Source organism: Mercenaria mercenaria, chromosome 17, assembly GCF_021730395.1.
Source record: "Mercenaria mercenaria strain notata chromosome 17, MADL_Memer_1, whole genome shotgun sequence".
Taxonomy (NCBI): Eukaryota; Metazoa; Mollusca; class Bivalvia; order Venerida; family Veneridae; genus Mercenaria; species Mercenaria mercenaria.
Genome location: NC_069377.1, coordinates 4,028,740 through 4,043,123, shown reverse-complemented (window position 1 = coordinate 4,043,123; position 14,384 = coordinate 4,028,740). Strand labels below are relative to the sequence as shown.

At 32.7% G+C, this 14,384-nt stretch overlaps 1 protein-coding gene across 13 annotated transcripts in view; it reads left to right on the top strand.

The window, feature by feature from the left end:
- LOC123537481 (potassium voltage-gated channel protein Shaw-like) overlaps nt 1–12,921 on the top strand; it is a 47,129-nt gene extending 34,208 nt beyond the window's left edge. For 2 of the 13 annotated variants that reach the window (XM_045321204.2, XM_045321202.2), the window contains exons 5-8: nt 3,026–3,055; nt 4,166–4,198; nt 9,281–9,499; nt 10,374–12,921. In XM_045321204.2, the coding sequence (XP_045177139.1) occupies nt 3,026–3,055; nt 4,166–4,198; nt 9,281–9,499; nt 10,374–10,447 (356 nt within the window). In that variant the 3' untranslated portion in view covers nt 10,448–12,921. Of the gene's footprint in view, nt 1–2,992; nt 3,056–4,165; nt 4,199–4,980; nt 5,039–9,280; nt 9,500–10,373 lie in introns of those variants that run through there. The other 11 variants (XM_045321208.2, XM_045321207.2, XM_045321206.2 and 8 more) reach the window with 7 other exon arrangements.
- Nucleotides 12,922–14,384: the final 1,463 nt, after the last annotated feature.

The following is a 14,384-nucleotide window of genomic DNA, read 5'->3' as shown; positions in this document are numbered from 1 at the left end:
CCTGCACTGACCACAAATCGGGATTTCAGCCGCGACCGGGAATCGAACCCGGACCGCCTGCGTTGTAGTTCAACCTGCTAGCCATTGTTCTACTGACTCCCTGTGAATAATTTATATTAAGATGTTCTGAACATTTTGTTTAATTGTGTCTTAGTATTATTTGATAGATGAGGTATCTGTTACAGCAGAGTAATCTGTAAACCAATCTGTAAACCAATCTGTAAACCAATCTGTAAACCAATCTTTAAACTAGTCAAAATTTACGTAAGAGCTGTAAAAGAATGCAAATAGAATGCATGACATTCATACCTTACCACTGTGCTCAAGGAAGTTAAGACATTACCCTCCTTTGATACATGACTGATATAATGATATGAGCCGCGCCATGAGAAAACCAACATAGTGGGTTTGCGACCAGCATGGATCCAGACCAGCCTGCGCATCCGCGCAGTCTGGTCAGGCTCCATGCTGTTCGCTTTTAAAGCCTATTGGAATTGGAGAAACTGTTAGCGAACAGCATGGAGCCTGACCAGACTGCGCGGATGCGCAGGCTGGTCTGGATCCATGCTGGTCGCAAACCCACTATGTTGGTTTTCTCATGGCGCGGCTCATATAACTTAATTGTGAGTGAAACTTTGATAAGTACAAAGTATGCAAAACATTAAAGGCAATATGTATCTTTTAAAACTATTATGTCTTAGCAAACAAATATACTTTTGTCTATGTTTATGATAAGAAGTTCTTTAATATTGTTTAAACTAAAAGAACATATGTGCTGCTTATAGAAGCTGTAACTATATTTTCTATCTTATTGGTATATCTGATATTTCTCTATAAGCGGGCTATTCATTTAAAAAATCAAACCAATTCATATACTATTTGGGTTTTCAATGTCTGAGTTGCATGTATGTACATTATTCCCTATTTGATTATACATTTCTAAACTCGATGCAAAAACATAAATACATTGATGAATATATAAGTACACAAAAATAGACACATACTGTTTGAAACTTAAATTCTTTGTCAAGTATACATTATGATATTATGTAAGGTATAAAAAAAACTCGCTACGTTAGAAACGAATTCAGAGTATATTTTGTATTAAATGTTTTCTCAAGTTTTCTTCCAAGTTTTTTTGATTCTAGCATTCCGTTAATTATCCTAGAATACCTGAATCATGTTGCTCGCCAACAGTTCGAAACGTTATGTCAATTACTGTAATGAGCATAGGTCAGGATGTTTGGATATTTACCAGCTAACAATTTGAACCCTGTATGAATCATTTTCGGTAAGGAGTTTAGCAGAAATATGCTAGTAAACAAGATAAAGTTCCTAAATGTTGAAACATATTCTATGTCCCCAGGGTTACATTCTACATATAAAGTTATGCAACACTTAAGGTAAACAATGCTTGCAGAATCATTTAAAGGGTTATGCACGACAAATTTGTGATTCTTGTTAAATTTGCAAATTTCAATCATTTTATCGAAATTTTAATGACATGTAATGCAAAATTACGATTGCAATAATATCTTTCCTATGCCAGCTCATTCACATTCCATAGAAACATATCTATAGATCTGATATATGCTACAGAAACATTATCAACGTTATCTGGTTTGAAATTTTACAACGCACAAGACATAAAAACAGTGTATTTGCAATATCTAAGAACAGCATAGACCACATAGTATTCACTTATATATTGTTTCATCAACAAAAAAACACTTTAACAAATCAGTTTGATGATTATCCTCCTGTGAAATCACATTAAAATACTTCTGAACTATGTTCAGCAGATTCAAAATGAACATAAGCAGAAAGTTGTTTAGTGTAAAAGCAACAAGCCACTGCTTCGTTATTTCTATTACATGAGGGGCTTTTATACAGTTTTCATTATTAGATTTATTTTACAAATTTGTACCAAGAAACTGTCACTTTTCAAAATATATTGCAGCGAAATGAGAACTCAGCTAAATTTGCTTGCAAATAGTAAGCTAAGTTTCAGAAATAAGAGCTTACGTGCGCTCTATTCTGTGCTAAGAAGTTAAATAAAAGTACAAAAGTCAGAATGATTACATAGGTATTTTCTTTGTAATAACAAAAAATTGAATGTCTTTTCCAGTACAAGTTAAAGTGCTCTGTCTTAATATAGCTTAGATTAGAAGCTTCTTGCTTCTTAAGCGTACTATAGATGAGTGATGTCTGAATCTATCATCTGATAATATATGTTGTTTCTACGCAATCTTCAACAATATCAAGTGTTCAGATTTATCTTTTCAATATTCAGTGATATTTTGATAGGCAGGCGCATTTATCGGATTATTCACGATACAGCATTCAAGAAATGGGAAGAATAAAATTAATTGGAACGGCTTTTTTAAACGAAATGTCATTCTAAACTTAAGCAAGGTTAACTTTTTAGTAAAAGCTATACAACGGCCCGTTTATAATGATAATGTTCAGCATAACTGAGACTGTAATATATATGAAGTACGTATAATGGTATTTCATCGACGGAAAAAACGTTCGTTTAGAAAGAGTTTCATTGGGTTTATATATTCCATTAGCTGTTTCTCTGCCAGTGCATTTAACATTTAAAAATGCAAGATAAAAGGTAAAAAAAGGCCTTCATAAGATTCCTAAGCTTCCGCCATTGTTTTTTCGTTTTTTGTTTTTTTTCCAAGAAAGGTCCTATCGATATACCGCGACCATTCCAGACGTCTAAGAATAAATCAAAGACGAATGCATTAACTAACAAATATCATAGTTGTAGAAGCACCACATGGAAAAATTGGTCCAATCTGATAAAACTTCTATTCAATTTTAATAGACTGATAAGGAAAACAAGCATAATTTTAACGTCAGTGAACATAAGTTTGTAAACCAATGACACAATACTTAGAACAACTGAAATTGTATTTTAAACTCTATTATTTGTACTCACATTTACAATGTTTTCAAGTGACATGTTTTCATTTTGTTTCAGATAAATTCAAGGAGATTTTTCTTTTTGTTTCAGATAAATTCAAGGAGATAAATGAAACATATTGTAAGTATACAGAATGTTAACATAGAAGTGTTGTGCAACTGTTGGATACACATACAGTTAGTTTTAGTTTTGATTAGACATTATAAACATTTCCCGTGTAAAACGAGCGAACAGTAACACTCCATTACACATTTAAGTACATTTTCCTTAATTAGATCGTCTGTAAACTGATGAAAACAATTTATCTGTATGCCAGGCGCCCGTGATGATATTGTTCATGACTTACAATTGTGTAATATCCAATCAAATGGAGTATGCTTAATTATTACGCTGTATTACTATCGGCTTTTATTTGAGCTGGTGGCCGGATTGCTCAAATTAGATATAGTTTCAAATGTTAATGTATGGAACGAGACGCACTCAAAAAGTACAGTATTCAATAAGGCTTTAAAACTGCGTTCGTGTCTTATGTCAAGATTCATTGTCTTGTCATTACTGGAGACTAGAAACAAAGCTCCTGGAACAAAAGCCGACTAAATGGTATTCAAAGTTTCACAGCAAGGTCTGTTACCACACACCTGCAATAAAAGAAAAACAAAAAAAAATAACGTGTTTTAAGGTTCATTTTTCAAAAGATCAGCAATACATGGCCAACATCTAGTTTTCGTTTTTAAGCCCTGACTCGTTTGTTCTCCTTATCGCGAAATTCAATGACGAAAACAATCTCTATTTTCAGATCAGTGGAGAAAATTCGTTGCAAATGATAGCGCCTACTACTATATTTCATATTACTCTAATAATACTGTTTTCGGTGTTTCAATTCTTCTGTCAAACATGACACATCCTTTAAAAGCCAGCTATTTCTTATTCCAGCGAAACCCAACGTCGCCACTGATTTTTAAATTCTAGCATCTATTATTACTTAAACTCTAAATTACCTCTTCGTTCAGCAGTCTACGGTAATAAGTGAATTACTTTAACTTTCCATTTCACATAATCAAAGTAATATTGAACGTAAAAATATCGGAATATTAATTTTTGGTATACCCTAGTTGAATATATATCTGCACAATAGGTGATGCATTTCGATCACTGTTGTTTATATATGCTATTAACTCCTTTATGGCATACTGCAGCAGTATTGCAATTTATCTTCATTTCTTTCATCAGTAAGAGGCAAGCGGAAGTCGGCTCCACCGATGTGTAAGCGTTTTAACCTTTAGCGTGCTAGGTAAATTGTCGTCTGCTGCAAATGTCGTCTGCTAAAATTGTAAAGTTCATTCTGTTTGCTCCAAAATTGGAAGAAATATTGTCAGAGTAGCAAACAGCTTGGAACCTGATCAGACGCCGATTTAATCGGCGTCTGATCTGGTTCCTAGCTGTTTGCAAAGGCTGTTAAATTCGCCTGCAGCAGGCTAAGGGTTAAAATAATGTGCATACGTCAATTTCTTTCTTTATTCAATTTTTATTTGTTGCTTTTAATTTTCCCTTTTTATAGATAGACTAATGATCAAAGTTTGCTTATTAAATGTCACCTACTGTCTTAACTTCCAATGAAAATTTCCATTGTGCATAAAACGATATTAAGCTTAAAAATACTTTTTTGCATTTATATTGTTCTACTGACTTTTACTGACGGTTATTATAATAAAGTAGATTCTAAAATATGTAAATATTAACTGTTAGTTATTTCATTTCGGTTAATTATTCAGTTTTAACTTCATGTTATTACCAACAATTCTGTGGCAATAAATACTGTATGTATGGTCAGATAATATTTTGGCTTATATCAGACAAAACAAAGATGTAACTGTGCATTTAACATGTACATGTACATTATTTAAAATCTGTACATTCAGTAAATGATTTGCACAAAGGGGGCATTGGCGTTGGAACTCGTTGATATAAAAAAATTCAAAAGGTGCATTTAGTTAAGTATAATATGCATATTAAAGCTAGATTTATTGAAACTAATACTTGTTCAGGTGCAAGAAAGGCAAAATCAACATTGTTTAATATCGAGGAAGAGAGAAGGGGCTAAGGGTAAGGTTTATATTCGGGAGGTCGAGCAACTCTAACCCCTATATATGAATTAGAGATAACACGTAACATTTTTTCTGAAGCAGAAAAGGTTTATCTGATTCTTGGTGTCTGGTCGGATAAAAGTAAATTAAGCAGACGATAGGAATCAGGTACCTTTTCAAATACAGCATATCTGATATTTATACCGATGTTTTGTTTTGTAAAAGCAATATATATATAGATACATTTAAAGAACAACAATATATCATGTTGTACCAACTACTACTGATCACTCACATGTTGTTATATTTTCTTGTACTTTGGGTCATGGAGTACATTTAGTTTTATTATAATAGAATTGCGCTTAAGCCAGTGCCAGGGGGCGAGAGGGGTGTTGCACATTTCATAACCACTTATGAACCGTGTCTTCTATTCTGTTGCTTCGTTGCATTCTATGCTATATAGATATTATTACAGATTGTTTAGCATTGTATAGATTGATACGGATTAGCTACATATTATAGACAAAACCTTTTGACATTTTCCTATAAATAATACTTTACAAAACAAGCGAATGCCAATAACAGCAATAGAAATAAGATCTTTAAGCGAGTTGCACTGTTAGCAAAGATGAGGGAATGGAAATCCCTCATTTAGACAATATTTATGATGGAATTCCTTTTCCAAATAATTGCAAACAGAGCAACTCGCGAAAAAAATTTAGTAAGCAATGCCTAGAAAATGTCAATGGTTTCTGTGTAATCACTAAGTAAAAGTAATGCGAAAAGTACCCTATTCGCGGTTAAGTACAAAGGCTCAAAAATTGGCTGGCATAACAAAATCAGAGATTGATTTAGTATCATAAAAGCATCAGTTTGCCTATATCTTTGTACCGCAAGTATTGTTTTAGCAAACAAAATAGAATATCGGTATAAATAAAATGCTATGTAATAAATTAATACATGTATTATAGAATAGCGTTTTGTGAAACATATATAGCACAGTTATTTCTTTTGGTGCCACATACCCTCGGCCAGCATTGTTAGAAACTGGTGTCATTGTGTCGTATGACAATTGTTATACCGGTATGTTTCTTATGTACGATAAAGTAAGTAATTTTAGAACTGCTTTCGCTAGAATATTTGCATAGGCCGGTGTATGTGATATAAGAATATAGAAAATGCGTACGTGTATGAATGTATTATATACATCTCACTTTGTCCGCTCACTTGTATGAAGTAGTCACAGCACGATATCTAGTTTGTATAATTCTTGATTTTGGTATCTCGTAGATAATAGAAAATCATGTCATATATGCTAAAATGTTATTATAAATTTTGTTCTTTTCGCGCTACACTTTAGTATTGATATAACAATTTCGTAGATGCAGAACTAGTTTTTCAGTTTCAGCTTTAGCCGGGATATATTGCGATAAGAAATTAGTTCCTTAATTGTATTTATTTTAACATGTACATTAAAATAATCTTAATGTACTTTGTAACCTCTTTAGACTGGTCAAAGCATCTAAGATTTAATGGTAAAGAAAACACAAGTCCATTTGTGAAAAATAGTCGGTTTATTCATTGATCAATAATTTGAATTATATTTCTGTAGTTATTTCTGTAGTTATTTAAAACGCTTAAAACGGTCCGTGAAAATTCCTCTACTTTAGTGTACACTATTATGCTGGCCGCTCGACATTCTACCAAGGAAATTACTAAGTTTTTAAAAACACTCTAACATTATCAGGAATTTACTAATATCTACAGATCTTTGTATCACATTGTACACCATATTTCACAGAACGTGTTCCTTGACGTTTGTTTTGTCTATCATATATTTTAATTGCATATTTTTCGTATCTCAACTATTAATAGAAACTTTTCACTGTTTTTAAACACTAATTGAAATAGCACATTGATTCATTAATTACCGATGCCGAGGGTAAACTTATAGTTCAGCTTCAACTTTTTTATTACTGTTTTATCAGTATACGATATCTTACATTGATTATTTATCTCCAGGAAATATCCATAGTTCAACTTGATTCATTTATCAGTGTGTGGTATATTTCATAGTTCAGCTTAAACTCTTTTATCCATGTGCAGTATCATAAAATGAGTGAAAAATTCATAGTTCAACTTTACATCTTTGATCAGTATGCGTTATCTTACATAGATTTTTTATCTTGAGAGAAAGTTCTTTGTCTTTCATCAGTGTATGATATATTACATAGTTTATTTGTCTCGACGGAAAATTCATAGTTGCGTTTTAACTTTTTCATTATTGTGCGACATCTTACATTGATTATTTAACTCGAGGAAAAATTCATAGTTGCGTTTTAACTTTTTCATTATTGTGCGACATCTTACATTGATTATTTAACTCGAGGAAAAATTCATAGTTCATTTTAAACTCTTTTAACTCTTTCTATCCTTTTATCAGTGTGCGATATTTTTTGTCTTTATCCACGCTATCGTTATATAATATCTAGATACATGTCCTGTATAAATATGCTGTTGTTTTGTAAATCGTTGTCTTAAATGAGACGTAATAATATGACTTTTTTTCTGTCCCCAAAGTTGCAAGAAACATTTCTGGAGACGGTCTCTTCTAGATGAGGCACATTTCAGAAATGGGCAGAGGTGTAGGTCGTTTCGTTCGGAGTCTTAAGGTCTTATGTAGTTTTGATAAAACATTGAGTTAAATAGTTTTAATCATAATTGTTAGTATTTAAAAAGTTTGATCTTATTATGCTGCACAAATGAGAAGTAATAGTGTTTCATGTTTTTATACAGTGTACAAATTTGTTGTATTTTTTTCAATTACTGGTGATTGCTTCCTGTAAGTATATCCTAACATTTATTTTATCATCTAGCTCTATCTATGTAACCAATGTAAAATAGCAGAAACTTTTTAAATTCAGAAATTCATGTTTACTGTCTGTCTTTTTATTTTAAACTCTAAAAACAAGTAGAAAAAAACATTTTATCGTCATAAGAGGGAGCTAAAATATGAAAAGATATATGTTTCCTTGCGTAAACAGGCAATGTATACACCGGGCACGTTAAAGAACCAGACTTTCTATTCGAAAAGAGCTAGGCTAAGTTAGCCGGGCACGTCTGTATCTGAAAAGTTCTCTCTGTCTGTTCTGGGGGCTTTATCTCACTCTGTCCCTCTGGTCAGATCGCTCTGTGTCTGTACTAGTAGAGGATGATTTCGCGCCCTCTGTGGCTGCAGCTGCTGTAAAGCGCTTTTGAACGTGTTTATCATGAAAAGGGCGCTATATAAATCTGGTATAATAATAATGTATTAATGTCAAATACTAATAAAACAAAGCAATAAGATAAATATCCCTATTGGGAACACAAGTCTTCAGAGCTTGTTGATTTGTTAAAGTTTGTTTGTTTCCAGAATGTCTAAATCATGAAAGCACAGTGAAAAGTTGCTGGCAGAAATTTATTTTGTTAATCTGTGCTGGCAACATATAGTTCAGAACTGTTTGTTTTATGGGTGCTACTTTTGGCATTCATCTTCATTCTCAATATCATTTTTGTAAATAATATGGTTGATTATTGTCTAAAAACAAACATAAACAAATATGATAGAAGAAACTTTATTACGTATGCATGTTGAGATGAAACACCGGTGAATATTATATTTGAAGGTGTACTTGGGGTTTACTAGTGAATAAACCATTGCTAGTGAATTTGTTGCGTAAACTATAATGTGAGCATACTGTCTTGCATTAGTGAACTGCCGCTTTAGTCTACGTAGCATAACATCGTAATACTGCCTTTTGTAATCAGTTCTGTTTTGGTGAAGAATTTGTCATGTTTAATCAGTAATATATGTATTTAAATCAAGTACGTTTTATGAAAACAAAGCTTTTGTATTTGATTTATTCTGATAAAACAAGCTTACCCCTATTTAAAGTGAGTAAGATTGACAGGACAAAGTTTTGTGTTTGACTTATGCAGGTAATTCATGACTGCCTCTAATATAATATAAAACCATGATTAGTCAAAAGTTCACAACCATATTCATGAGAGTTGATACATAAAATAATATTCAAGTATTAAATTGTTTTCCTAGCTCTTGTAATATTTTGACATATCTTAACACGTATTGCATTTAGTAAACTATGTTATGTATTTTATGGTCAAATTTATTTTTGCGTTCATAGGTTCTGCATAGTAATATAAGAAATAAATCATCTTACGGCTTGTGTTACATTTCTTCATTTCTCTTTTTTTAAAACAGATAATGGGAAGAACGGAAAAGTTGGCATCAGCGTCGTGTTCACAGAAGAATCTCCAATTCCTGATCCTCGTAAATTATCTATAGATAGTATCGATAATGCCAACGATGATAATGTAATTGATAATGTCTCAGATGAAGAAACGTCAGTACAGTCACGTGACAGCCTAACACCACATAGACATTCCTTTGATCAAAATTTACCGAAACGAAATAGAAAAGGTATATGTTCAGCAATTTATGCAAATAAGATTAGTTTGAATCGGCTGTACCTAAGAGACTAATTGATCGATTGTTTAAATGCAAACCATTTTTGAATATTTTTCATTTGATATAATGCTTACTTCTAAAAACATGAAGCAAGTTTTGAAATTTTTGCACACAAGTTTTATAAAATTAAGTAGTTTTGGACATTGTTGAAATGTAATCTACAATATTAGATTCAAATACGCATTCACACTGGACATGAAGATGGCATCATTGTTATACTTGTAACCTTTCAAGGGAGAGACCTCCAGATCGTACGAAAACAATATTTTTTTAGATATCTGGAAATCAATGCTATATTTCTTAAGAACTTAATTACTAACAGACTATGTTATGGAAACACATTAGAATTAAATGTTTTTACAAATCTTTACAATGAAAATATAAAAAGCGTTTGTAACGCTTTACTCGAGGCAAACTACCTTGATTATAAATATCTATAATAAACTCGAATTACACACAAAATCCTCCAAAGCGGTATTGGTAACGACGGCGAAATAAATCTTTATTGCTGCGGAGGTGCTGGAACGATTCCCGACAAGGGCATATTTTAAAAACGCATATACTATTGTTCATAATATGACCAAACTTCAATTTTAAAGAAAAATCATTTTTAGCCAAACTCTGGAGGTCAGTGCCTTTAAAGTCCCTATCATTTATTAAACCAACGTGCATAAGCAATGCTGGAATAAATATACTATTGGTTAGAAAGTATATCATAATTAATCTCTCGTCTATCTTGTATCATTTCAGTTACTAAATATGGCATTTTTCAATCCATCTGAATAGATATTCTGATGAGTAACTTGTAGTTTTCTTTATTTTACAGTTAGTTTGGTTCCTCCTGGAATTACAGCATCAAGAAGAAGTTCAATACGTTCTGCTCGAAGTTCCAATAGATGAAAAATGTCCTGAGATTTACATTTGTATTTTTAACTAACTAAAACGTGGTACTGATGCAAAACTACAAGCGAAGTGTAAAAAAATCTAATAAAACTGTTTCATGTTCATTCACACGTACATGTACTTTCATGATGATATTGTTGCATTCCCAAATAAGTGATATTTATTCCATTTTTTAAGTGCATGTCTTTTTATTCCGAGACATTTACCGAATATCAAGATTCCATGCATACAACAAATTGATATATTATGTAAATGTCAGCTAAAAACGAATCTGATACAATACTTTAATAAATTACATTTTCTATTCATAAACGTAAAATATTCGTTGAAACCTCGATGCTTTAGATTTATATAACAACGCTGTGACACATCCTTTATGGCTCCCTTCGGAAATAGCTCCTCCGGAAGCTATATTCGGAGAACGTATTCGTGTACAGCTCTTACGTACCTATATTCTTTATATATAGCTCCCTAACTAAAATTGGAGCTATACATGGAACACTTGTAGCACTGTCCCGCATATAGCTCCTCGGTCTCTTTATTCATTTAAGATATTAAGAGCACTACGAAGTACAGAATAGTCCGGATCCGCACTCTACGTTCAGTAATGTGTATGAAGATGGCTCTGAGATTAGCTATCTGCTTCACATTTATATAGAGAAAACCAAATGCCGAGATGAAATGCTAAGCTCGGCCATCGATATCCAAATTTTTGTAGCTGAACAAAATAATACAGAGCTGGAATGCCGAGAACGGCAATCGAAATCAATCTTTCATAGTAAGAAATGAGTGTCGAGCTAGAATGCAGAGCTCACGGACCGGCATTTGATTGTCTAAACCTCGGGGTCATGATCAGTGTGTCACGACGTTGTCTCGAAGACATTTTTCACATTTACAGAGAGGGTAAAGGCATACACATATACAAAACTAGAATTATGTCGATAGGATACGGATGTCCCAACTTTGACGCTTTTCACTAAACAGAAGCATTGATGTTTATTCTCCTTTGAGACTTACATGAAATTTATGTTATTTGTTGACTGTATAGTTTTTAACGACGAGGTTGTGTCACAATATTTCACATATATGTCTAAAATCTAATTAAGGGTCGTTACTTAACCACTGTTTGCCAATCAGTACTTCTGACAGTTAAGGGTCTTTGGGGCAATTACTTTATTTCATCAAGGGCTATCATTCTGCAGTTACTGGTCCGATACAAAAACATACTCGTCACTTAAGCCTAATTAAAATGTTTCAAATTTGGTGACTCTTTCACATAATTAAGAAGATGAATGTCTGTCATAGTAGGATCAAGTACGCATTTGGACTAAATGAGGGGCCGCAACAGCGCAACTGGCGGACCAGAATCAAAAATTAAAATCAAGGTACCTAACTCTATTTACCAGTTATCATTTTCTAAAGTTTAGTGGCTGTCAATCAAATGGTATCCATTGATAAGTATCCGCTCTCTTACTTATTCGTTCATATACACGGACGGAGAAGAGCAATTCTGTATGTCGTTTCCACTTCAGAAGGTCAAAATAACACTTCCACATACTCGTGTTTTGTATTACTCTTGCATAACTGTTATATCACTTAAATCCATGTATAGGGGGTCATGTTCGGAATAGCATATTATGCTTGCGTTCGTATACGGCTCCTCCATAGCAAGAAACGTACTCTGGAAAGCTATATCCGAATGGAGCCATAAAGGGTGTGACAGTGCTGTGTTTCGTTTCCAGAATTATGCAATTTTAAGATGTTTTCAATGTGTTTGTCTCTCAGATAAAACGGGTTTATAAAGTTTTGGAAAACAATCTTTGGTTTAAACTTGCTCCCGATTGCATATGTAAGCATGTATAAGTTATGTATCATCCATTGTATTTTACAATGACAGCAATATATATATATGTAGATTATCGAGTCATAATTATAAATAACTTTGCAAAACTAAATGAATGTTGAGTATTGTTCCTTAACTGCACGAATGTCATATTATTCAACCAAAATGGTTTAAGGCAAAGCGATTTGGAACATTGATGACGCTATTAATATTTCCAAACATTCGTCCAATTACGTCTTAAAATATTACTTTCTAGATAATTTGTTTTTATACATATATTAATGCATTGACCCGTTCCTTATCTGAAATATTCATACATATATTAAATTGTGCAAATATAAAAAAAAAAATATTCTGTTCCATTTCAAGAACTAAATAAGAAGTAAATATGAAGTTATTGGTGTACAACGGTTTTCCATGTTCTAATAAAATCTGGAAAGTAGATCCCTCGGAAGCACCGATAACAATGCAAACAGCGAAAATTGCAGACTCGGTTTGATTGAGTCTGTTTATGAGCAGTAATGGAAAAGTCACATTTTATCTTATTTGTATACACAGCTAAGAATCTTGAAACAATATGTCTGTTTTTTGTACAAAGTATATTGCCATTAAAATGTCAATACCTAAATGCTTTTGCTCTTTTTCGATGATATTGTTCGGCGTCGAGTATATGGGATACATTTTTATTTTGGACCATTTAAAGATGGTTATGAATAGATTCGAAACGATAAATAGAATACTGTGAATAGTGTGTAGGAAACACACTATTGCACAATAGATTTTAGTGAATAAACAAAAAAATGGCAAAAAGAAAATATAAAAAAATGTATGCAATGCAGCATATCATGTGATATAAAACAATGTTATTTGTCATTCCTCTCCTTATTTGTAGAGCAGAAAATAATTTAATTATTTAAAAAATCGTCAAAATGTTTATCCGATTTATTGATAAGGGAGGTTACTCTAAGTAAAGTTTTCTGAAAGAGTGACGCTTTCCAAATATCCAATGAAATTGTAGGAAACGGCATTACCAGATCACGTGAAACTTTATCAGTGAATAGCACTAATAAAAACAAGTAGGCTTCTTTTAAAAAACAAACCTAGGAGAGGTCCAGTGTTGCTCCTTTTAAAGTTATATCAGACACATAGATAACAATTGTTATCTAATTATTGTCTCTGTTTATATGATAGGTTGTGCTATAGACGTGTTTCTCTGCTGCAGGTCACTGTCACCTATTAGGGGCCCAAGCATTTCCTAGTTAATACTGAATTTCATTTAAAAATGTTCAAAAGCTACCACTGCAATAATTGTACACTGAACTTGGTTGTAGTGAAAGCTGCCAAACTAGCACCTTTCCATTTATGCGAGAACCTCACCTGACAGGCTTATTTGTCAACTGCCCCGTTCGTTTGGGCCCAAGAGAATAGCTTTCGAGAAGCTTTAGAAAAGCTTAGAAGAAAATCCCAATCGAACAGACGTCTGCCGGAAGTATATCATTCTTTTTTTAAATGTTTTTTTTTTTTCAGAGATTTTTATTGTTAATGTGCTATTTGAAAAATACATTCCAAACATTTTATTTGTTCTAGTTTATAACTCAGTCTGTAAGGTATATATGTTGAATTGCCACCTTGTTTTGATCACGTGATTAACATCTCCGACTATCGGGTGGAAGACCTAGAAGCTCAGAAGAACTCTTCTTATTCCGGCAGATCTTCCGAATGGGGCAAACGAACCCGCCAGTTAAACAATAAGTTCATTTGATTGAACGAAATACATTTTAACGTGATTCAATTCATATGCATATCTTTGAATAGTGCGAAAAAAGAATAGTTAATATATATATCTATATTTGTTTTGTTAATAACTGAACCGTTTCCAACATTTATAACAATAGTATTACACCATATTTCTTTATTTTAAACGAACAGTTATTTTCGTCTTAGAGGATTTTAAAACTTGAAATCTAACGCCGTAAAATTAGTAGATTAGTCTGAATTATCCTAGTTTGAAAGCCAACACTATGGAGAGGTCTTGATAGACCTCTCCAATAATGGTTTCTGTGAACCATAACTCTGAAATAATTAACTTTC